The sequence below is a fragment of the Balaenoptera borealis genome, assembly GCF_965194805.1.
Source record: "Balaenoptera borealis genome assembly, chromosome: 7".
Classification (NCBI taxonomy): Eukaryota; Metazoa; Chordata; class Mammalia; order Artiodactyla; family Balaenopteridae; genus Balaenoptera; species Balaenoptera borealis.
This window is the reverse complement of record NC_138864.1, coordinates 65372715-65398699: the sequence shown is the minus strand read 5'-3', so window position 1 is coordinate 65398699 and position 25985 is coordinate 65372715. Positions and strand designations below refer to the sequence as shown.

The 25985-nt window shown below is 34.7% G+C and overlaps 1 protein-coding gene across 12 annotated transcripts in view; it reads left to right on the top strand.

Moving 5' to 3' along the window:
* The window catches only part of PHF14 (PHD finger protein 14), a 201271-nt gene that overhangs the window by 143441 nt on the left and 31845 nt on the right, over positions 1 to 25985 (top strand). For 3 of the 12 annotated variants that reach the window (XM_082398251.1, XM_082398248.1, XM_082398254.1), the window contains one exon: positions 4730 to 4777. The exons of the other annotated variants lie outside the window; for them this stretch is intronic. In XM_082398251.1, the coding sequence (XP_082254377.1) occupies positions 4730 to 4777 (48 nt within the window). The remainder of the gene's footprint in view (positions 1 to 4729; positions 4778 to 25985) is intronic. 12 annotated transcript variants of the gene reach the window in all.

Genomic DNA, 25985 nt, shown 5'->3' with positions numbered 1-25985 from the left:
ACTATTCATTTGACCTCTGGGATTTTATCTGGTATTAGGTTAGATTTTAAGTTTCTAAATTTAGCACAGTTGACAGATAAGTCATTTCCAGGTAAAACTTATACCACTTAACTGTCTTAATTCAGTATTCTTCTAGGACTTGTGTGACATTAGAGGTTATAACAATATGTTTTATCAAGCTTTACTGAGTTTTTTGATTTGCCTTTTTACTGATACAGTTATGTAAAGTCTGGAGAAAAGTTGTTTATACAGTATCCTAAATTAGAATCCCATAGGAAAATCTTTGGTAGTTTGTAGACTTACTAAAAGTCTGAGAATTAAAACTGTGGTGTGGTTATCCTTGATGATGGCTATAGTTAAATATTTAAACTTTAGATTTCATCTTTGCTAGTGTGTGGAATAAAGCCCAAACACTTCCAGGTGATCTTGTACCTTATCCTAGGCCAAGTCTGGCTGTTGCTGGTTACTCTAGCATTTTTCCTGGCAGGCAAAATTGTTTGTATAAATGTCTTTTAAGTCTTAATTTCTAATAGAGTGCTGTACTTTGAGACTAGTAACAGTGTTTTGTGAATTCAGTAAAAAGTTATAGCCATTAGCAATTCTACTAACTATAGATGCTACTGTGCTTTAAAAAAAAAAATAGTGTTATTTGTTTAAATTGAACGTTTATGAACTGAACTGAACTTTTTATTTGTCATTATTGACTGCTCAAAAAAGTTGTTTACTTGGTTGTCCTAGACATGTTTCTGAACCCTGTCTGTAGGTAATATTTTCACCAAGTCGCAATTTTCAACAAAACAGATTGTTTATGGTTATTCTTTATAACAGAATTGGAATCTACACTGATCTGTTAGTTTTTTAACCTAGGGAAATTTTCATGGGGACTCTACAATACACATTAAGCACACTGGTATACTGCAATAAGTCATGGTCAGGTATTCCTTAAGAATCTTTTCAAAAACAGGATTTCTTTCCTCCAGATAAAATTTGTTAGTGTTTATGACGTCCATTTTTATATATCTCAGCATATTTATAGAGAAAGAAAATGATTAGAACCTCTAAAATTATACAGATGTTTTCTGTATTAATATTTTGAAAAATTGGAAAGACTGCATCATCTTTTAAGTTACGCTTTCTACAAACTGGGAAAACCAAGCCATTTTCTAATTCAGATGGCATGTGGGCTTGATGTGTTTACATAGCGTGCTGTAAACCATGCTGTGGAATACCATATGATGAGAAACTGAATCATAACTGAGATAAATAATCAAAGTACCGTAGGGTGCCATATATAGGACTACCTTTTAGAGCTCACTAACTTCATACTATCCTTTGGTTTAAAAAATTTATCTTTTTATTTTTATTTTGGAGAAAAAGTTACCTACTAAAAATTTGATGGCTAAGCTGAAGGATATTTCATTACAGCTTTTAAAAAGTTAATAAGAATATTTTTACCTTATTAACCCAACATTTGACATACTAATTTTGGGTTATATAATATACCAAGAAGGAATGTAGAATATATTATTTATGTAAGCATATTATTTTAGTATTCATATGTAATGTGAGTGTGAGAGACATTGTTCATTGCAGAGATGGTCTTAGTTGAATTAAGTGAGCCCATTCCCAGAGTTCTGAAAGTAACACCTGAATGATAGGAATGACTTAAATCCTAGCTTCAAAAAACAGAGTGAGAGTTCATGCATTCTAGATGTAGATACAGTTAGATAGTTACTTCTAATTTTAACATTTAGTTTTACTATTTCATCATTTTGTAGAATTACTTCTCTTAAAAAATTGTCTTTCTGACCTATGTATTGTGGTTTAAGAAGTACCCTTTTGCTAAAACTTAGACTTCTTTAAATCTAAGCTAAGAAAATTAAAAGTATGAACTCAGTAAATGAAATTGAGTTTGGAAATCAAATATATTTAAGCATTCTAGTCTTGATTTTCTGATAGAATCTTATCAAGGTTAATAAGAAACTACAGATTAGGAGTTAGTGTGTTAAGCTATGTTACATTTTAAGACACTCAGTTTTTGACATCTTTCAAATTAGAATGTGTATCTATAAGTAGTTTATTTCTTTGTGATAATATTTCTTTTTTCCATAAAAATTTGCCATTAAATTTATGGAGTTATAATCTGAGGCATTGTTGAGTAAGAATATTGAGTAATTTAAAATGCACAGAAAGTCAAAGTATGCAGTGTGATGTAGAGGAAAGAGCTTTATGAGCTTTGAAAAAGAAGGAAACTGAGTTCAGATATTAACCATTTACAATGTTTGTGACTTTCAGCAAGTTGCTTCACTTCAGTGAGTTTCAGGTTACTCATTTGTGAAAGGTTTAATGGCAATATTTAGAATAATAGAGGCACTCAGTAAATGACACATCTTCTTATTCTTAAAAATAAGCAATCATTGGGCTTCCCTGGTGGCACAGTGGTTAAGAATCTGCCTGCCAATGCAGGGGACACGGGTTCGAGCCCTGGCCCGGCAAGATCCCACGTGCGGCGGCAGAGCAACTAAGCCCGCAAGCCACAACTACTGAAGCCCGCGCGCCTAGAGCCTGTGCTTCTCAACAAGAGAAGCCATGACAATGAGAAGCCCGCGCAGTGCAACAAAGAGTAGCCCCCCATTCACCGCAACTAGGGAAAGCCCATGCGCAACAACGAAGACACAACACAGACAAAAAAAATACAAAAACAAATAAATAAATTAATTTTAAAAATAAATAAGCAATAATTTTAGCCACAGAGAGAACAGTTCAGAATCAGTGATAATGTTCTGATTTTTCAAATGTAAAAAATGTTTTTTAAAAGGAAACTGAAGAACAGTTTTCTGTGTTTTATTTTTTATCTTCACACATACCAAGTAAAAATCTTTCTTGTCTCTTTTCAGAGTTTCACACTAAATAGAGTAAGGTCATGTCTAACTTTTTCATTCATGAAAAGGTCCATTTGTTTTAATTTCTTGCTAGAGTTTAAGAGGCATTGAAAGCTATTTTTATTATAATTAATCTATTTTTAAACTAAGGCACTTATAGCTCTCCAAACTTTTAAAATTATATACTATTTTATAAGGTATTTCTTCTAAATTTATTGTATAACATTAGCAAATCGTTGGTATTTTTTTATATTGATGGCAATGACTGTTTTGCATTAAATATAGAATTATGGTGCTCTGTGAATCGCACTCATCATATACTAATGTGTTTATTTTGTAAGTAGAAGGAATGATATTTAGAAAGTAAAGGTTTACTATTATATTTAAACCACTGGCTCTACCAAGTATTGAATAATAGGAAAAGACATAACTGATACAGGCAAAAGTTCCCTTTTAGGGAAACTTGTTTTTAACTGAAGACATATTTTAATAGGTGAAGAAATATCAAAGAAATTTCCCATAGACAGGAGGGGTATTATTTCTGTGTCAAGGTCATGAAAACTATAAACTTGAAACTGAAATGAAAATAAAAAGTTAATAAAATTTAAAAGTAATGAACCACGAAAGACAGCTTTGAGATAACTTATGAATTCACTTTGTCAACGTGTATACAGTTTTTGATAACAGAAGATTCATCAAGCCTAACGAATAGCTTTTAGAGAACAGGCATATATATCAGCAACACATCCTTTTATTGTATAAACGTTTGAATACTTTTAAGGATGGAAATGTGGGAAGTTACGGGCTAGCACTTTTACATTCCTGTGGAATCTGGAAATTAAGGTAATTAGCTCTTAGGGCATACTGTGTAAATACATTTAGAATGTCATAAAATTATTATGTGCCTTCAGTATGTCTTACAAGCGTTTGTGCCAAGAGAAATCCTAATTCTTAAGTAAATAAGGAAATTTATACTCATTCTCAGGTGCTACTAATGTCTTTCTTTTAAAAATGTAGAATCTCAATATGTGCTTTATATGTAAGAGTTAAAGGGCAGTGATTTATACATGTAAATTCTTTAGAACCCTATCTTTAAACCCCATATCTCTCTCTCTCTGCCACCTGCTCCCTTGATTCCCAGTGGAAGAAACCATTAAAAATATACTTCCTTAATCATAGCATATAAATTTCTCTATTTGTTTATCTTTATGTTACTTTAAAAGTGGAATATCCCTTTCTGAGAATATCAAATATGCTGTTCTTAACATATTTTCTGCTGGTAAAATGCTAAGTAAGGCAGATTATAAGACTGTGGTTCACATTATCCTCCCACTGCCCCATAGCCCCAGCTTAGTCCAGTCCTGTTCTATGTTAAATTGTTAGCTTCAGTTCTTATTTTGACAGGACCGTATGAACTACCTTTAACTAACTTTAATAGGTTAGGTGAACACCACTTTATTTCTTCTTGTGCTTTATTTATCAAAAAAAATTTTTTGATCTTCTGATTTACATCATAGTTTGAGATTTTCATCACTTGTCAATCTACATAGCCCAAATTTCGGTGATTTCTCCTCAAAGTATAGTCTACAAACCACCTGCACTAGGATCGTCCAGAGTAGTTCTGTTAAGTAGGCAGTTTGGAAGGCCCATGAATATCTGCTAAATCAGTATCTCTGGAATGGTTCCCAGGAATAAGCATTATTATAAGCACCACAGGTGATAATTATGCTTATTAACATTAAAGAACCACTTCTTTGACCCTAATCTCTGTTAAATTCCTTACACATAGTTTTGTCTCTAACTGAAGTATTCACTTATTGTAACTACAGAATATCATTCACTTTCAGACTTTACTCTTCTCTAAGAGGACTTTCAACCCCACAGGCAGGTTCAAGGTAGGTTGATGACATCTGATTCAGGTTCAGTACCATAGCATTTCTGGATTGCTAATATCCTATATTCCCTTTCTTCTTTCCAAGTTCTGGAATTGTCCAGCAACAGCTCAAGGATATTCTCTGAGCTATAGATTCAGTTTGTCCCCATCAATCTTCCTCAGTTACTCAGCTTCATCTTTTTTCTACTTCTGTGTGGCTGTTGATACTGTTGGTAACGTCTTCCTTTTTATAAACTCCTTCCTTGCCTTCATTGAACCTGTTCTCTTCCTGGTTTTCTCCCTTCTTAGCAGACCTTTTTTTTTTTTTGGTCTTTTTGATAAGCTTCTTTGGCCTGTTTTCAGTCTCTTCTCACTCTGCAGGTGACAGCATCTGTACCCGCTCACTACCCTACCAGTTTTGCTACAGGAAAACCTGGGACTTAAGATTTAATGATCCATCTACTTTCTCTGAGTTCATGTTCATCAAGAGAGAGACTTTCTGCCTTTTAAAATATTATCCTTTAATCTAATAATTAAGACATAATGTAGTGATAAATTTACTAATAAGTTTTAGTTGGCCATTTCCACTATCTAATAGTCTCCTTTTATTATAAAGCTTAAATAGTATTTGCTTAACTAGGAGAATACATTACAACTTGATCTCCAAGGGACATATTAGTGTGGAGATATGATTAAATTAGTATAACTGAGGTGTCAGACTCTATTTGAGTTTTGTTTAAAGCTAGAGAGTAATAATTCAGAATAGCAAATTTTTAGTGTAATAAAACTAATATCCTTTATATTAAATATTGCTTTAAAAACTGCTTCTTACTCTTTTTTTCTCCTTTTTTCTTTTCTCTGACTCTACTTTTCTGGAGAAATTTGAAGTCAGAAAAAAATTATATACATTACGTGTGTGTTTTTTAATTTCTTAGGAATGGAATACATGGTTATTGTAGAATATTTGGAAAATTTTAAATACATAAAGAAAAATATTTAAAATTACCTGCAGTTATAACACCTAAATGTATTTATATTTCTGCTCATATTTTAGTGGTATATTCTACCTCCACCTACTCTCTAAAAATTGCAATTATAGTATACATTCTGTTACATACTTTTTTTTCATATAACTGCATTATATGACAGTTTTCCATAGTGTTAAATACGCTTTTCTAATGAGATTTTTAAGTACTATGCAATAGTCTTTTGCTCAGATATACTCTCAGTGTAACTTCTGGGTCAAAAAAATGAACATTTAAAAAATAAGAAAGTACCCTACTGATCTCAGGTGGCCTTGGCCTGCAGCAGCGGCTTGAAGCAGGATTTTGGTTCCCAGACAGAGACTGAAGTCAAGCCACGGCAGTGAGAGCGCTGAATCCTAGCCACGAGACCAGTGGCCAGGGACCAGGCCCTGGCGCATCAGCTGTGTAGAAATGAATTTCCACATAGAGTTGGAAAGTAGTGAAGCAAGTAAAGTGTTTATTAGGAGGAAAAAGGGTACATGTGGATAGACACATGGGTGGGCTCAGAGGGAGTGAGTCGCGCCCTCATGGTAGTTTGAATCACTTTTATGGGGCATTTCTTCTGGGTTTCCTGTGGCCAATCATCTTGATTTGCCTGGTTCTGAGTCCGTATTTGGTATATGTCAGGAACCTCCCATGTGTGCATGCGCATCTCTTAGCCAAGATGGATTCCGGTGAAGAGGCCTATGGGTAGCCTGACATCACTTCCTATGAGGTGACGCCCCCCCTCCCTTTAGACCTTTGAGGAGCCTTTCTGCACATGTATAGTTGGGAAGGTCTCCTTGACTTCGAGAATGAGGAATATGTGGTCTTTTATCTGTTATCTGGGCAGGGCTCAGCTCATCTCTCACTCCTGCTGTTTTGGAGTATCTGTCCACAGGGGAGAAACTCCAGCTGTTCAGACTGGGGCCCATCTGTCTCCTGCCTCACTACTAGTAAAAATATTAGTAATTAACATTTATTGAGTACCTCTATGTGCCTAGCATTATCTAAGCACTTAAAATGTATAATTTCGTTTATTCCTCACCATAGTCTTTATGGTAGTTACTGTTTTTCATCTCCTCTCTGTGGATTAAAAAAAATGAGGTTCAAAGAAGTTCAACATTACACAGCTAGTAAGTGGTACAACAGTGATTCAAACCCATATCTGCCTGATTCAAGAGCCTGTATTTTAGAAACTTTTCATTTATTGAAATAGGTATTCTCTTATTCCTTGTTGCAAGAGCTTCTCAAATTAGATTTTGTCCTGAAGCCATTTTAGATGTTCATCATGTAGAAACTCAGATAATTTTTCTGTTATAAATAAACACTGCTAGTAATAGGAAAAGCAAAAATACTTTTATTGTTAAGTGGGATCTGTTTTGGTCTTTTTAATGAATAGGAGACTAAAGCCTGGAGGTAATTCTTAAATGAATCGATTAAGGATGGTCCTACTGTAAGGTATTAAAAGATAGACTATAACTCCTCAAGGCCCTTTCTTTATAAAGTTCAGTGAAGTATGTGTCTGTGCTTAGGGAGCTGCTGCTTGACAACATAGATGATTTATGTGGACCCAGCAGAATCTAATCTGTTGCACTTGGAGGGAGGTGAGGGAAAGGAATCTAGAAGTGAATTTTTTTTTTTAATTAGGTATTAAGCATTGTAGTTTAGCTGAGTCAAATATTACTGTCTAATGTTTGTCATGAGTTGTGAAGCTTTGAAAACCTGTACTGTAAAAAGAAACTAAAACCAACCATATTCAGTCTCTTTGCAAAGATAGTTTAAGAATATTCTGATTTGTGCAGTGTCAGCCACTTTATGTATAAACTGGAAGATTTTGTATATTTTTTTCAGTATTAGCATTATTTTGCAGTAAAAAATCCTCTTATTCAAAAATAATGCCTTGTCTATCAATGGATCAAATACTAATTATCATGCAGTTTAGATTCATTTGGGTTAGTTCTTTTGTTAATTCTTTTGTTTGTTAACCGAAGAGTATGAAATTATTACCTCACCTATAAAAAAGTTAAAAAATGTTTCCCTCCTCCTTGACAGATAAAGATCCATATATGTAACTGTTTTTATTCTACTGTATTTCCACCTGTGACCTAGCTCAGCCATCTACGTTCTTTTGTGATTTCAAACTTCTACAAATTATTTTAGCTAGCTTTAATATATTGTTCTCTTTTTTCCTCTGGACCATATTCATATGCTAAATTTAAACTCTGGTCACCTAAGATGTAATCTATTTTAATGTTTTCTCTGAAGGTTTCTTAAAGGTTTATGTTGTAGTGTTATATCGTCATTGAAGTTAAGTTGGTTTTTTGTTAAATGTACCTTCAGTAATGGCTACAAATGATTATTGGCTTCGCTGGTTTGAAAACTCTTTAAAGTATGCTTATAGAGGTTAAATTTTTTAAGAATCACTTTGAAAAGTTCAAACTTCATCAAAGCATTTTATCAGTTCACTTTTGTGTTCCTGAGGGACTGGAGTATTTTCTCAGCCTCTAAAGACAAATGGTATTCTGTAAATTCTGTTTCTAAAATCAGTTTTTTAAATGTAGATTAGCAGATATTTGTGAACCAGATCCAAAGCATAGATATATAGTCTAAAGCAAGTCATGAACATGGGATGTTTCAGCATTATTTTCTTATTTTAATGCAGTGGTTTCAACATACACACACCAACAAAAAATCATTACTTAATAACTCAATTCAAACTTTATTCCAGCATCCAGTCATTAGTTTAGTTATCATTAATCAATTTTTCCCCACTTCATGTCATCTTAGGATTGTGAATGAAGTAGATATTTTTAGAAAACTTTCTTTTTTCTGTTAAAGAAAGCAAAGTGGTATATAATTTAGACATTTTCCTACCCTTTCCCTGTGACATTTAATGACAATGTGGAAGCTTTAACCTGTTTACAGCATAAATACTGTATTAAGTACCATCTATCCTCCATTTCTTTTTTTTTTTTTAATATTTTCAGGCTTTTTTTTTTAAATTAATTAATTAATTTATTTATTTATTTTTGGCTGTGTTGGGTCTTCGTTTCTGTGCGAGGGCTTTCTCCAGCTGTGGCGAGCGGGGGCCACTCTTCATCGCGGTGCGCGAGCCTCTCACTGTCATGGCCTCTCCCGTTGCGGAGCACAGGCTCCAGACGCGCAGGCTCAGTAGTTGTGGCTCACGGGCTTAGTTGCTCCGCGGCATGTGGGATCTTCCCAAAGCAGGGCTCGAACCCGTGTCCCTTGCATTGGCAGGCAGATTCTTTTTTTTTTTTTTTTTTAAAGGAATTCCTTTATCTTTATTATTTATTTATTTATTTATTTATTTTCGGCTGTGTTGGGTCTTCATTTCTGTGCGAGGGCTTTCTCCAGCTGCGGCAAGCGGGGGCCACTCTTCATTGCTGTGCGCGGGCCTTTCACTATCGTGGCCTCTCTAGTTGCGGAGCACAAGCTCCAGACACGCAGGCTCAGCAGTTGTGGCCCACGGGCCCAGTTGCTCCGCGGCATGTGGGATCTTCCCAGACCAGGGCTCGAACCCGTGTCCCCTGCATTGGCAGGCAGATTCTCAACCACTGCGCCACCAGGGAAGCCCCCTCCATTTCCTTTTGAGTGCTTCTTTTTGAGTTCTGCTACTCATGAATCTAATATTTTCTGTGAGATAAACTTTCTTTCTTCATGATTTAGCTGTTCCCAAATCCCCAAATTTTCTCCTTTCCTACTCTTTCTCCCCTCCTCATTTTTCCCAGACTTAATGAAAGCAGCATTTGGAAACATGACATTCTGTATATTTATCAAGTGTATTTGTGTTCCTTCATCAGTAAAAAGCTTCCCTAAGATAGGAACCTTCCTAATAGGGCCAAATACAATTAGTTGCCTTTTTTTTAAACTCACCATGGCAATTTGAGGGGGAAAAAAAATCCTGCAGTCTGAAACTGACACCTTTAAACAAAATTAATTTAAATAAAAGGATACAATAGAAATGGTCTTATCTGTTCTCTATATTAAATGCTTTAAGGACTATCCAGATTACTGTTTTTTTTAATAAGCTTTATTTATTTATTTCTTTGACTGTGCCGGGTCTTAGTTGCACATGGGCACAGATCCTTAGTTGCGGCACGCAAGATCCTTAGTTGCGGCACACAGGATCTTTTAGCTGTGGCATGCGGGCTCATAATTGTGGAAGAGACCACATGCCAGATCTACTTCCCTGACCAGGGATCTAACCTGGGCCCCCCTGCATTGGGAGCACGGAGTCTTAACCGCTGGACCACCAGGGAAGTCCCAGACTACTATTTTAAAAAGACTAATTTTCCTTTTTTATTCCGATCAAAGTAAATTTTGTTCCTGAATTCAAGACAAGGTGCACATAGAAAGCAACTTAATTCTTTCATCCCTGTGCCTTTAAACAGCTCTGATGGATTTTCTTTTTTCGAGTGACTCATGGGTTTTCCAGTCTTCTGAGGTATTAATTATCTTCTTTTTCAATATCAAAAATCTAGTCCAATTTAATATCAAGGTTTCAGTCTCTCAACCAGTTCAAAGCTTCTCCTCTCACCAGCTCAGACCTGCTTCAAACTGGGAAATCTGTAGTTTGGAAGGGGCACATACTGGAGTTTGACTCTTGTCCCTGTTTCCTTTTGTGGGTTTTTAGTGATTTCTCATTGCAAGGGCTTTCCTACCTGCTGCTCCCTTGAAGTGAGAGATGTGTTCTATTGTGGGTTGCCTATAACTCATTTTCTGAACCTAAGTCCCTTTTGGCTCCTCTCTGATCGGCATCACCCCACTTCCACTAGGCTGTCCTCTTTGGCCTAGATCCCTTTCTAGACAACAGAGCCTTGCTCTCTTTCACGTGTCTTTCTCATTGGTCTTAAGGTAAGCACATGCAACCCCTTGCCCTGTAAGCTCAGAAGAGCAGTCATTCCCCCGGAATCTTTGCTGCTCAACTACATAGATGCATCACCAGCTCAACTCTGTGTCCCTCAAAACTCCTAGAGGACAAGTTCTCTGAGTACTCTTCAGAAGCCTCTCCAACCAGTCTCTGTGTCCCTGAAACTCCTAGGGGACAAACACTTTGAATACTTTTCAGAAAGACTCTCTTATATAGGGACTTCCTCTAGAGTACCTCTTTTAAAGAAATCCTCTCCAATCTCACCTTTCCTCATTCTTCAGGCTTCTTTCTCCTTTGATGAATTACCAGACCAATTTTTGTGTGTGTGAGGCTTTGAAGAAAGTATTTTCTGAAGTATTTTATCAGTGTATATCTTTTAAAAATGAAATTTTAGACTGTTTATGAGAGGTAGAATGTCACCTACCCAATAGTCCTTTACTGTGAAAATGTCAAATACCCAATCATCGTGACTCAGATCATCATCATTTTTCTTAGTTCTTCCACTTTTTCGGATACTTTCCACCAGTTCCTCAAGACTCCAGGACATCATCTTCTTTCTGATTTTACCTCCCTCCCCCTTTTTAAGCTATGATTTGGCACTTTAATGGATACTTTTAAAAAACATTAGAGCCCTCTATTATAATTCCTCAACTTTCTCTGGATCCACTGTGTTGTTTCATCTCAATTTTTTTTTTCCTTCTGACTAGAAATAACTGGAGGAATTCATGGACTTATGTTCACTACAAATTTTATGCCTCCTAAGTTAACCCAAGCCTCATTGCTGTCTTTTATGAGCTCCTGGATCAGATTTCTTAGAGCAGTTACTTCAGATATTTGCCACATACCTCAAGTCTCAGTTGTATTTACAGCACCCCCGTTTTTTCTAGATGACTCTGTTCACTGAGAAAAAAGGGGCCATACCCTTATCTTATCTCCTCCCAACCTTAGAAATAGTCCTTGTTACTTTTCCTACTTCAACCTTTGTTACTTTCAAAATACCTCCATCTCATTTCTTTTCTCAGAAGAAGAAAAAAAAATGTCACTTACTTTTGTTCTTTATTCCCAAAATCTTTCTCTTCAGAATCTAAGTTTCTATTCTCATTAAGCCCTCCTACAGAGTTTTCCAAATCGGTCTTTTTGAAAGATCACTTTTCACATGTCCTTCCAGGTTAGAAAACTCAAAGAAGGAGCTCTTCATTGTCCACTACTATAAGACAGACATCAGAGTTTTATCCCTGACTTTCAAGGCCATCTATAATCTGGCCCCATGCTAATATTCCAGATAGGTCTTCCTCTGTCTCTGTCTCTCTCTCTCCCTGCCTCCCTCCTTCCTTTCCTCTCCCTTTTACAGATATCATCAGGGTGTAATGCTTGTTTGTTTGTTTAATTGAATGTTCAGCTTAAATCCTAGTTTTCCCAGCAATCCGTAGGACTACACTAAAATTCTTTTGCATTTTGCTAGACTGTTCATTTGACATTTGGTAGATGTTTCTTTGTATTGTTATTCATCTTTTTATGTCTAGGCTCTTTTTACCAACTAGATTGCAAACTCTTATGCAGAAGAATATTTTTCATAATTCCTTGAAGACAAGGAACCTGAATGTTGCACGTAATTTTTTCAGAGATAGATTTAAAATTGCTCCTGGTAGTTCTTCACTGCTAGCCTGTTTCCTATTTGTTGTGATTGAAATTATTTTTTAAACTTTCATTTCGCTGAATGGCAGTAGAAGCGGTACAGCTTCTAGTTTTTGCCTTAGATGCCCAAGGCTGTTTGTTGAACAACAGATGGATGTCTGAAACATAAATTTCTGCCAGCCGTGACCCAAATATGCAGAAAAGACCTACAATAAGAGACATAAGAGAATATCTATTCAGCAAGTTTAAAGTAATATCCTTTCTTAGAATTGTTTCTGTCTAGATCAGTCAGAATTTCTGTTAACATTTAAAAGTACCTATTGATTATAGTAAATTTCCTTGGAATAGAGATATATTTTTAAATTAAAAAGAAACTGTCTCCTCCAGAATGAAGAACACTGGGGTTGTCTAAGAGTTTAAAACTAATCTGAAAGAAAATGTCTATTTCATATTTTGTACACAGCATTTGATAAGAAACATAATATTTGATAAGAAACAGTAACTTTTATTTATACAGATATTTTCTTTGTCTTGATGGACCTACCAATATAATCTGCAATAGGAACCTCATTTTACTGAAAAAAATCTGTGTAGTATTCAAAAGGTATGCCACATACTCTACTAGGTGCTTGAGATATACTAAAATAATCAGACATAAATCTGACCCTTAAAAAATATGTTCTATAGGATAGATAAGGCATGTATGGATATAATTTTAGGATTTAAAGTGTTAATACAAGATTTAAAGTGTTAAATGCCATTAGAAGGTACAGATAAACTACTGGGAATTAGAAGACTAGAAACATTGCTTTCAGATCCAAGAATCAAAAAGATTGTGGATAATGTGTCATCTGAATGGAATTATGAAAATTAGGTTGGATTTGATAGGAATGTAAGTCAGGATAGGGCTAGGTTAAGCAGCACACACACAAAAATCCCAGATTTTTAGTGAACTAACACAAGTTGATTTCTCACGCAAGTAACATGTCAGTACAGGTTGACAGAGCAACTCTGTACATCATAGTCACTTGAGGACCGAAGCTGATGGCAGTTTTATTTCAACATCTGTGGTCCAAGGCACTGTAGCAGGAAATATGGCAAATTATAGAATGGCTTTTAAAATCATATCTCGAAATTGACACATTTAACTCCATACAAATTATATAGTTATACCTAATGTTAAGAGGCCAGGAAAGTATAATGCTACCATGTGCTACCATATTTCAAAGGCCTTTCCGGTGTTTGAAGCAGCATAGGGGGAATCCTTGGAGAGAAGGAGTATGTGTACAATTTGTATTGGGGAAACTGCATAATAATTTGAAAAGCAGTAATTATACTACTAATAAATGCTAATATGTTTAATTTTTTTCTTTTTGTTTTTCTTGATAGACTTTTTTGGAGCAGTTTTAGGTTTACAGAAAAATTGAGTGGAAAGTACAGAGTTCCCCATATGCCCCCTCATTCCTGCCCCCACCTCTGTAATATATGAAGCTGTAGTAATTGTTTCCCCTGTTATTAACATCTTGCATTAGTGTGGTACATTTGTTACAATTAATGAGACAATTAATACATTATTACTAACTAATGTCCACAGTTTACATTAGGATTCACTCTTTATGTTGTATATTCTGTGGGTTTTGAAAAATGTATGACAGCATATATCTACCATTATAGTATCATAGAGGATAGTTTCACTGCCTAAAAATCCCCTGTGTTCCACCTATTTGCCCCTCCTTCCCTCCCCCTAAACTCCTGGCAGTCACAGATCTTTTTACTGTCTCCATACTTTTGCCTTTTCCAGAATGTCATATAGTTGGAATTACATAGTACATAGCCTTTTCACATTGGCTTCTTTTACTTAGTAATATACATTTTTCTCCGTGTTTTTTCATGGCTTGATACTCATTTCTTTCTTTCTTTCATCTTTTTTTTTCCTTTACATTTTAGGTTCACAGCAAAATTGAGTGGACCGTACAGAGAGTTTCCATGTATCACCTGTTCCCACAGATGCACAGCCAACCTCCCCCACTTGTGACATCCCGCACCTCAGTGTTACATTTGTTACCACTGATGAACCTGCACTGACACATCGTTACCACCCCAAGTCCATAGTTTACATTAGGGTTAACTCTTGGTGTTGTACATTCTGTAGGTGCTGACATATGAATAATTATATCCATCATTACAGTATCATGCAGAATAGTTTGATTGCCCTAAAAATCCACTATGCTCCACCTATTTACTCCTCCCTCCCTTTCCCAAACCCCTGGCAACCACAGATCTTTTTACTGTTTCCTTAGTTTTGCTTTTTCCAGAATGTCATATAGTTGGAATCATACAGTATGTTTGGATGCACCACAGTTGATTTATCCATTCACCTATTGAAGGTGAGAGAGAAAATGTATGAGTACAATTAGTTTGTTGTATAATACAACAATCTTGGTTGCTTCCAAGTTTTGGCAATTATGAATAAAGCTGCTATAAACATACATGTACAGGTTTCTATGTGGACATAAACATTTGGGAAGAACCAAGGAGCATGGTTATTGGATCATATGGTAAACGTATGTTTAGTTTTGTAAGAAGCTGCCAAACTGTCTTCCAAAGTAACCGTACCATTCTGCATTCCCACCAGCAATAAATGAGAGTTCTTGTTGCTCCACATCCTTGTCAGCATTTAGTGTTGTCAGTGTTTTGGCTTTTAGCAGTTCTAATAGATGTGTAGTGATAGCTCATTATTGTTTTAACTTGCAGTTCCCTTGTGACGTATGATGTTGAGCATCTTTTCATATGCTCATTTTCTATTTATATATCTTTTTTGGTGAGCTATCTCCTCAGATCTTTTGCCCATTTCTTAATTTGGTTTTCTTATTGTTGAATTTTAAGAGTTCTTTGTATATTTTGGATGCCCGTCCTTTGTCATATCTGATACAGATACAGATCTCTGTGTCTATGAATTTGTTTTATTTTGTTTGTTCTTTTGTTTTTTTTTTTTTGTTTTTTTTAAGATTACACATATGAGTGAAATGATAGAGTATTTATCTTTCTCCATCTAGAGTAATACCTTCAAGGTCCATCCATATTGTCGCAAATGGCAGGATCTCATTCTTTTTTTTTGGCTGCGCCATGCACAGCATGTGGGATCCTAGTTTTCCCCAACCAGGGATTGAACCCATGCCCTCTGCATTGGAAGCACAGAGTCCTAACCACTGGACCGCCGGGGAAGTCCCAGGGTTTCATTCTTTTTTATGGCCGAGTATGTGTGTGTATATATATATGTATGTAAAGAAGATGTGGCACATGTATGTGTATATATATATATATATATATATATATATATATATATATATATATATACATGTGCCACATCTTCTTTATCCCTTCATCCATTGATAGACATTTAGGTTGCTTCTGTTTCAGAAGTTTTTAATTTTAATGAAGTTCAACTTAATTTTTTTCTCTCATGGGTGGTTCTTTTGTTGTATCTAAAAAGTCATGGTCAAATCCATGGTCAGCTAGATCTTCTCTTGTTTCTTCTAGGAACTTTATAGTTTTGCATTTTACATTTAGGTTTCTGAACCATTTTGAGTTAATTTTTGTGAAAAGTATAAGATCAGTATGTAGACTCTTTTTTTTTTCTTTTTTTCACATGGATGTCCAAGTGTACCAATGCCAATTTTTCTTTTTTTTTCTTTTTTTTCTTAACATCTTTATTGGAGTATAATTGCTTTACAATGGTGTGTTAGTTTCTGTTGTATAACAAAGTGAATCAGCTATACATATACATACAATTTTTAATATTCAAAAGTCAATTACTTTTTTATATCCAGCAATGAACAATTGGAATTTGAAATTAAAAACACAATACCAATTTCCTTAGCACCAAAAAAAAAAAAATCATATACTTATATATAAATCTAACAAAATATGTACAAGATCCATATGAGGAAAACTACAAAGAAATAAATCAATGTCAAATGGAGAAAGAAATCAAAATCAAATGGAGAAATATTCCATGTACATAGATAGAAAGACTTTACTTGATATTCTCAAGATGACAGTTCTTCCCAACTTCAGTGATAGATTCAGTGCAAACCCAGTCAGATACCTAGCAAGTTATTTTGTTGATATTGACAAACAGATCTAAAGTTTATATGGAAAGATGTAAGTCCTTGAATAGCTAAGACAGTATTGAAGGAGAAGAACAAAGTTGGAGGACTGAAACTATCTGACTTCAAGACTTACTATAAAGCTACAGTAACCAAGGCAGTGTGGTATAGGTAAAAGAATAGACATAGATCAGTGGAACAGAATAGACAGCCCAGAAACAGACCCATGTATATGTAATATCCCAATCTTTGGCAAAGGAGTGAAGGCAATTCAATGGAGAAAATGTAGTCTTTTCAGCTAATATGTTTTTAATGCAAAGCAAGTGGTTGGGAGGGTAGATGGAGACCATATCATAAAGGGTTACAAATATTATACCATGAATTTGTAACCACCGAAGTCCTGTTTGGTGCCCTTTAGAGGATGTTAGGGATCAGGAGAGATATTATTTAGACCAGTGATTCACAAGCTTTTTCAGTCAGAGATTTATTTTACATAGTTTGCTACATATAACCTAAAGATTTTACAGAATAAAAAGCATGCTGATAATTTTTGTTCTTTTCTTTTTACATTAAAAAATGCTGATCAGTCTCCACTAAATTGATTTTACTACCACTTGTAGCATTAAATAATTTGAAAAATACTATCTGTTCAAAGTGCTTTATTTTACAGTTAAGGGAAGTAAGACTCACAGAAGTAACCTCTTGTTAATCTCAGGTTTACACAGCTAGTTAATGGCAGAGCAATGACTAGCTTAGTGCCAGTTAGTGCTCTTTTTACAGTCATTTATTAATCTATCACTGAGCACTTCAGAAATTATTTTATATTGTCATTAAATCTGTTCAGTAATTAAAAACAAGTTTAGTGCTAAAATATAGATGTCTAAAACCATTTTGCAAATCATGAGTAAACTCAAACTATGGAAGGGTACACAGTGATTGATTAGGTAGAGCAACACACAGTCCTCTGATTAAGCTTTGTCAAAGACTGAACGCATTCTTGTTATATGCGTGTTATATGAGTACTTGCACATAAACGTGCTGGTTTGTCTATTGTCACTGGAACCCACCTCTGTCTTCACTTGACATACTCTTCTAAGTCTCTGAACTTGATTTTATTCCTTCCCTCATCAGTGTCCCTCATTACTACTGCTGGTACAAACAGTTTCCTGAAAATTTGTCTCTTAGATGTACTTGGTGTCCCTGTACTCTTAGTCAAATAGTCTCCTTTAAGAATAGACTTGGAATCAAATTGTCTAGGTAACTGTGTAAATTTGGGCAAGTGACTTAATGTCTCTGTACCTCATTTGCTTACTTTAAAATGGAGACAGCAATAAATAATACCTACTTGTTAGGGCTTTTTTTTTTTTTTTTTTGGGGCTCTTTTATCAGTGGTTTAGAGTCTAGTAACAGTGACAATGAACCTGACTAATACCTAATTCACTTTTCTATTTAGTTGCACAGGAAAAAGAAATGAAATAGTTTTCACTAAGATAAAGATGAAATATACATTTATGTCTAGTATTTCTGAAACACTGAGAATAGCACATCCATTGTGTTTTTATTTTTTATTTTTATTTTTTTAAATTAATTAATTTATTTATTTATGGCTGTGTTGGGTCTTCGTTTCTGTGCGAGGGCTTTCTCTAGTTGTGGCAAGTGGGGGCCACTCTTCATCGCAGTGCGCGGGCCTCTCACTATCGCGGCCTCTCTTGTTGCAGAGCACAGGCTCCAGACGTGCAGGCTCAGTAATTGTGGCTCACGGGCCCAGTTGCTCCGCGGCATGTGGGATCTTCCCAGACCAGGGCTCGAACCCATGTCCCCTGCATTGGCAGGCAGATTCTCAACCACTGCGCCACCAGGGAAGCCTGTGTTTTTATTTTTTTTCTTTATCTGAGGACCATTTAAAATTATTTTAATAGAATGTTGGCTTTAACTATATTTCTTCAGTATTCTATAAAATTTAATTTTAATCAAGTGTTAATTTTTTGTATATTTTTCACAGTATAAAAACATCTTTTTTTCCTTTGAAACTCCAACTTTGTTAAGGAGCAACGATTTCCTGCATTGGTAATGTTAAATGTAACTTTAGCTTTCAATTCATTGCTGCAGTTACATTTCCAGAGCCTGCTGTAAGAGATAAACCCATTGCAAATAAAGACAGTATTCATTTCCTTCCACCTCAGGCCACACAGAATTGAGGTAATAAAATGACAGCACCTTGTAATATACTGAAGGCTCTTTAATTCAAAAACCAGTTCTAGCCTGATTCAGAGCTTGTTTAAAGCTAATTTATAGCTTGCATAATTTTCAGCTGGCCAAGGTAAAGGATGATATATGAAAACTGATAAAGAATTAACTTATGATACATTCAGACCTGTCTTGTTAAAGCCAACCGGTATTAAAAAAAACAGAGGTGGGGGGATGGTGGAAAAAATAATTGGTAATCTTTTGCTTCACATAAGTAACATTGTTGACAACAGTTTAAATTGCCCACCGTCTTATTTCAAACCTAGCTTCTTGTCCTTTCTTTGTAAAATCAGTTCTATTTGCATTTCTTATTTTGTGAAGTCCTTCATTTTTCATGACATATTAAGGTGAGTGTGAGGCTGAGTACAGTTAGCAGCTGTTGTGACTTCCATAGCATCAAATATATTGTATGCCACAGTGGCAATGCTGCTGCTGAGTAGTTCTCTGTCGGCATTTTAATTACAAATAACCTTTTTCAAGGTGCAAGCTGGAAGGAGTGAGGGCTGTTCATTTTTATTTGGGCTGAAAAATCAGGATTAGGCCTTTTGCCTTTGTGGGCTGTTTTTGCTCTCTTTATTCTAGCATATTTATTCACATTTGACCCACAAATAATACAACTACGATAGTAAAGTATTCTGTACTATGTATGAAGCCAGATTCTCAGAAATTTCATGTCAGCATTCACAAGTGAAACACGGATTACATTTTCCTTTTTAATGTTTAAATCTTTTGCATGGTTATTCTTTCCTCAAAAAACAAGACAACAGTGGAGGATGGGCATATCTTTTGCCATATTCCATTATTATAGGATCCTAGAAAGTGCTGAAAACTTTCAGAAGTGTGTTTACCATTAGTAACCATGTGAATCACACTGCATATTGCAAATGTTTTATATATCAAAGCTAAAAAAGTCAATGAATAGATATAAATGTAAGGTTGGATATATGAGACTGAGAAATTTTTTTGTTTCTTCAGTGTAACTTGTCTAGATATTTAGGTAGTAAGATGAAAAGATTTTGTTTAGTCTAATTATGATGTCTATGGTAAATGGTCATAATTTTAATTACTTTTTTGAAAGTTATAAGCATACGTGCTTATTATAGAATAATATATAAAGATGAAAATAAAAATCATTCAAGGAATAATCACTACTAACATTGTGTTAGTTTTACAACTTGAAGATTTCTATTTTTTAGATACAAGCTCCATTTTCATTTGGTTCACTGTCACTAAAACGTTAACTCCTTGACTTGAGCCATAAAATATAAAAACTTTCGTTTCAAAAATTGTACTCCTTTTTAAGTGAATTTGGAGCCCATGTAACAAGTGATTTTGGAGCCCTAGTAATCCAAACAGAAACATACAGTTGTAATATTTTTCCTGCTTTTATAGCTTGGGGAGAATGTTGTTTTTAGAACAAATATTTTATTTTTCCCCCATATGAGTTTAAAAAATCTAATGAAGCCAAAGGCTTGAAGATATTCTTATTACAAAAAATTCAGGGAACAGGAATATCTGTGAAAAAGTATTATTGTTGCTTGTATATTCAAAATATTTATATATAAGAAAAATTTTGTTTTACAGCAGAAAGTTTTTTTAGATAGGTTCTTTCAGCCTCACTGGAATTAACAATAGAAAGCCATTAGTTTTGAGTTAATTTAAAGCAAATTTTGTCCCTGGCAAAGAATTGATTTATTTTATTTATTTATTTTTTTATACATCTTTATTGGAGTATAATTGCTTCATAATGCTGTGTTAGTTTCTGTTGTACAACAAACTGAATCAGCCATATGCATATATATATCCCCATATGCCCTCCCTCTTGAGCCTCCCTCCCACCCTCCCTATCCCACCCCTCTAGGTCATTGCAAAGCACCAAGCTGATCTCCCTGTGCTATGTGGCTGCTTCCCACTAGCTATCTATTTTACATTTGGTAGTGTATATATGTCGATGCTACTCTCACTTTGCCCCAGCTTCCCCTTCCCCATACCCCCGTGTCCTCAACTCCTTTCTCTACGTCTGTGTCTTTATTCCTGCCCTGCCACTGCGTTCATCAGTACCATTTATTTTAGATTCCATATATATCCTTTAGCATATGGTATATGTTTTTCTCTTTCTGACTTACTTCACTCTGTATGACAGACTCTAGATCCATCCACCTCACTACAAATAACTCAGTTTCGTTTTATTATGGCTGAGTAATATTCCATTGTATATATTTGCCACATCTTCTTTATCCATTCATCTGTCGATGCACATTTAGGTTGCTTCCCCGTCCTGGCTATTGTAAATAGTGCTGCAATGAACATTGTGATACATGCCCCTTTTTGAATTATGGTTTTCTCAGGGTATATGCCCAGTAGTGGGATTGCTGGGTCATATGGTAGTTCTATTTTTAGTTTTTTAAGGAATCTCCACACTGTTTTCCATAGTGGCTGTATCAATTTACATTCCCACCAACAGTGCAGGAGGGTTGCCTTTTCACCACACCCTTTCCAGCATTTATTGTTTCTAGATTTTTTGACAATGGCCATTCTGACTGGTCTGAAGTGATACCTCATTGTACTTGATTTGCATTTCTCTAATAATTAATGATGTTGAGCATCTTTTCATGTGCCTCTTGGCCATCTGTATGTCTTCCTTGGTGAAATGTCTATTTAGGTCTTCCACCCATTTTTTAATTAGGTTGTTTGTTTTTTGATATTGAGCTCCATGAGCTGTTTGCATATTTTGGAGATTAATCCTTTGTCAGTTGTTTCATTTGCAAATATTTTCTCCCATTCTGAGGGTTGTCTTTTCGTCTTGTTTATGGTTTCCTTAGCTGTACAAAAGCTTTTAAGTTTCATTAGGTCCCATTTGTTTATTTTTGTTTTTATTTTCATTACTCTAGGAGGTGGATCAAAAAAGATCTTGCTGTGATTTATGTCAAAGAGTGTTTTTCCTATGTTTTCCTCTAAAAGTTTTATAGTGTCTGGTCTTACATTTAGGTCTTTAATCCATTTGGAGTTTATTTTTGTGTATGGTGTCAGGTAGTGTTCTAATTTCATTCTTTACATGTAACTGTCTAGTTTCCCAGCACCACTTATTGAAGAGGCTGTCTTTTCCATTGTATGTTCTTGCCTCCTTTGTCATAAATTATGTGACCATATGTGCATGGGTTTATCTCTGGGCTTTCTATCCTGTTCCATTGATCTATATATCTGTTTTTGTGCCAGTACCATGCTGTCTTGATTACTGTAGCTTTGTAGTATAGTTTAAAGTCAGGGAGCCTGATTCCTCTAGCTCCATTTTTCTTTCTCAAGATTGCTTTGGCTATCCAGGGTCTTCTGTGTTTCCATACAAATTGTAAAATTTTTTGTTCCAGTTCTGTGAAGAATGCCATTGGTAATTTGATAGGGGTTGCATTGAATCTGTAGATTGCTTTGGGTAGTATAGTCATTTTCACAATATTGATTCTTCCGATCCAAGAACATGGTATACTCTCCATCTGTTTATGTCATCTTTGATTTCTTTCATCAGTGTTTTATAGGTTTCTGGGTACAGGTCTTTCACCTCCTTAGGTAGGTTTATTCTTAGGTATTTCATTCTTTTTGTTGCATTGGTAAATGGGATTGTTTTCTTTAATTTCTCTTTCTGATTTTTCGTTGTTAGTATATAGGAATGCCAGAGGTTTCTGTGCATTAATTTCATATCCTGCAACCTTACCAAATTCATTGATTAGTTCTAGTAGTTTTCTGGTGGCATCTTTAGGATTTTCTATGTATAGTATTATGTCATCTGCAGACAGTCACAGTTTTACTTCTTCTTTTCCAATTTGTATTCCTTTTATTTCTTTTTCTTCTCTGATTGCCGTGGCTAGGACTTGCAAAACTATGTTGGATAAGAGTGGCGAGAGTGGACATCCTTGTCTTGTTCCTGATCTTAGTGGAAATGCTTTCAGTTTTTCACCATTAAGTATGATGTTTGCTGCAGGTTTGTCGTATATGGCCTTTATTATGTTGAGGTAGGTTCCCTCTGTGCCCATTTCTTGGAGAGTTTTTATCATAAATGGGTGTTGAATTTTGTCAAAAACTTTTTCTGCATCTATTGAGATGATCATATGGTTTTTATTCTGTAATTTGTTAATATGGTGTATCACATTGATTGATTTGCGTATATTGAAGAATCCTTGCATTCCTGGGATAAATTCCACTTGATCATGGTGTATGATCCTTTTAATATGTTGTTGGATTCTGTTAGCTAGTATTTTATTCAGGATTTTTGCATTGATGTTCATCAGTGATATTGGTCTATAATTTTCTTTTTTTGTGATATCTTTTTCTGGTTTTGGCATCAGGGTGATGGTGGCTTCATAGAACGAATTTGGGAGTGTTCCTCCCTCTGCAATTTTTGGAAGAGTTTGAGAAGGATCAGTGTTAGCTGTTCTCTAAATGTTTGATAGAATTCGCTTGTGAAGCCATCTGGTCCTGGACTTTTGTTTGTTGGAAGATTTTTAATTACAGTTTCAATTTTGTTACTTGTGATAGGTCTGTTTATATTTTCTAATTCTCCCTGGTTCAGTCTTGGAAAATTGTACCTTTCCAAGAATTTGTCCATTTCTTCGTGCTTGTCCATTTTATTGGCATACAGTTGTTTGTAGTCGTCTCTTATAATCCTTTGTATTTCTGCGGTGTCAGTTGTGATTTCTCCTTTTTCATTTCTAATTGTATTGATTTGCATCCTCTCCCTTTTTTTCTTGATGAGACTGGCTAAGGGTTTATCAATTTTGTTAATCTTCTCAAAGAACCAACTTTTAGTTTTATTGATCTTTGCTATTGTTTTCTTCATTTCTGTTTCATTTATTTCTGCTCTGATATTTATGATTTCTTTCCTTTTACTGACTTTGGGTTTTCTTTGTTCTTCTTTCTCTAGTTGCTTTAGGTGTAGGGTTAGATTGTTTATTTGATATTTTTCTTGTTTCTTGGGGTGAGTTTGAATTGCTATAAACTTCCCTCTTTGAACTGCTTTTCCTGCGTCCCATAGTTTTGGGTCATCATGTTTTCGTTGTCATTCATTTCTAAGTATTTTTTAGTCTTGAGTAATTTAAAGCAAAATTTGTCCCTAGCAAAGAATTCATTTATTTTAAAATTACAGATTTATTAATGAGACATACTAAGAGAAAATGTTTAAGTAATTTGTGTTGTTACTGTTATTAAAAATTGAGCATTTACCCATGTTTAACCTTTCAGCCACTGTATTTATTTCAATGTATACTCACTTATTTCTTCTGATATTGCGGTATTTAATAATGAGTTAGTATTATTTTCATTGTATAGGAAGATTAATTTTTTAAGCTCTGCTTTCTATTTGAGTAACTTTACATATTGACCTAGGGGAGAACATGATCAAGTTAGCCTAATGAAGTTAACTAATTGTCACCCTCTTATGAACTTCATATTGAGAGGAAATTAAAGACAAAGAGAAATCATCAGCCTTTGGTTTGAAATCAAATTTAAAGGATTTTACAAAGTTGTAGTAAAATTTAAATGAAGAATGTATCTATTTTAAACTAACCCTAAATATAGGTCATTTAAAATGTTAAAAGGCAAATGTCTGGAGCATGCCAGGCATTTAGCTTTGTTTCCAAAAGAAATCAAAAATAAATTACAAAAAATGAAATATATGACAAGTAATTATTTGAACCTTTTAAGGTACAAAAGGTATAGTAAATCAAGACAGAATTGATGAGAGTTGAGTAACATTTCCATAGGATATGACTTAATGTACTATTCCTAATAATGTACTAATGCATCATTGTGATCAGCAAGTCCACACATTGACTTCTAGATTCCTGTCTGTGTGTGGGGATAACCTGGCTTATGAGGACCCTACACACATTCATATATGTGATTATACACATACATCAACCTTCTCATACCCCTGTACACCCCCCCACATACATTCCTACAGATGTTCCTACGTACAACTCTACACATAGCCCTTCACACACCCCCTACTCTTTACAAGACTCTATCGTACACACACCCTGTACATATATAGGCACACTCTACACTAAAACAAAACTTACTTTGTTATCCTTACTATGTGTGATGTACCTGATTTTATTCTTTTTAATTAAATTTCACTTTTAAAACAACTCACTAAACTCACTAAACCCTCATTTCATCTAGACTAGAGCTGTTACAGTAGATCCTGACATATACAGGCCTATATTTTTGCTAGGTGTCTATGTATATGAATACAGATACAGAAGAAAATACAATCTAGGAGGAAGTAACATTTTGCTTACATTCTTAATTTTGTGTAGATATTTTTCAAGCTTTTATGTTGTGATCTTTCATTCAGCAACGATGAGCTATAGATTTGTAAATTTCCTTTTTTTTTTTTTTTACCATGCAGTGGACAAACTATAAGAATATTCTACGTAGAAGTATTTAAAGAAACTAAGAGTTCAAGCAAAGAGGTTTAAATGATACGATTTGAAAGAGGTTCATATAATAGGATTGATATTTCTGTACTTCATGATAAAATGAAAGGCTTCGTGTTGGTAAAATGGCAGTACACTGCAGATTTTGGCATTATCTGAAATTGTTCCCAAGTACTTACTGACACTGAGAAATGTTCAATTCCTCGGAAACATCTCTGGTATACAGTCAGTCTTCTCATGTAAATGTCAAGAAGCCAATATTGTTTTATGTTTATTATCTGTGAGTTAAACTCCTTTTTTTATATGTCAGTTTTTGTAAAATTGAACTTAAGTAAAATATGCTTGTGGAACATCAGGTTTATAATCAGATAGACCTGGATTTGAATATCTGCTCCTCCACTTAGTAGCTTTGCCACTCTGGGGCAAATTCCTTAAGCCTTCTGAGTTTGTATTTCCTCATCAGTAAAGTAAAGGTAATATTGTGTAGGCAAGTTCTGAACATCAGAGAATAGCAATGTAGAATGCCTAGCATAATTACTGGCCCATTAAATTCTCTATAAATTGTAACACATACCATCGTGATTATTATTATTATAATTATTACTATTGTTACTAATCCCATGTTATTTTTATCCAGATTTGTGAGCAAAACCAAACTATTTTGTTACATGTGTGTTTGATTTTTCATAACCCAGAGGGTAAGAGATGCCTAAGAACTTAGAGAAGCTCTTTATATAGTAGTTGTCAAAAAAGGTTGAGAAAAATAGGATCATGTATAAATTTGATTATAGACTTATAACCTATGGTTTCTAGATTAATATGGAATCATATATGGAAATAGTACTATTTCATGGTTTTTTCAACAGAGGATTATGTGAATACTTATTTTCTAGCATCTCAATTTTTAACTCAG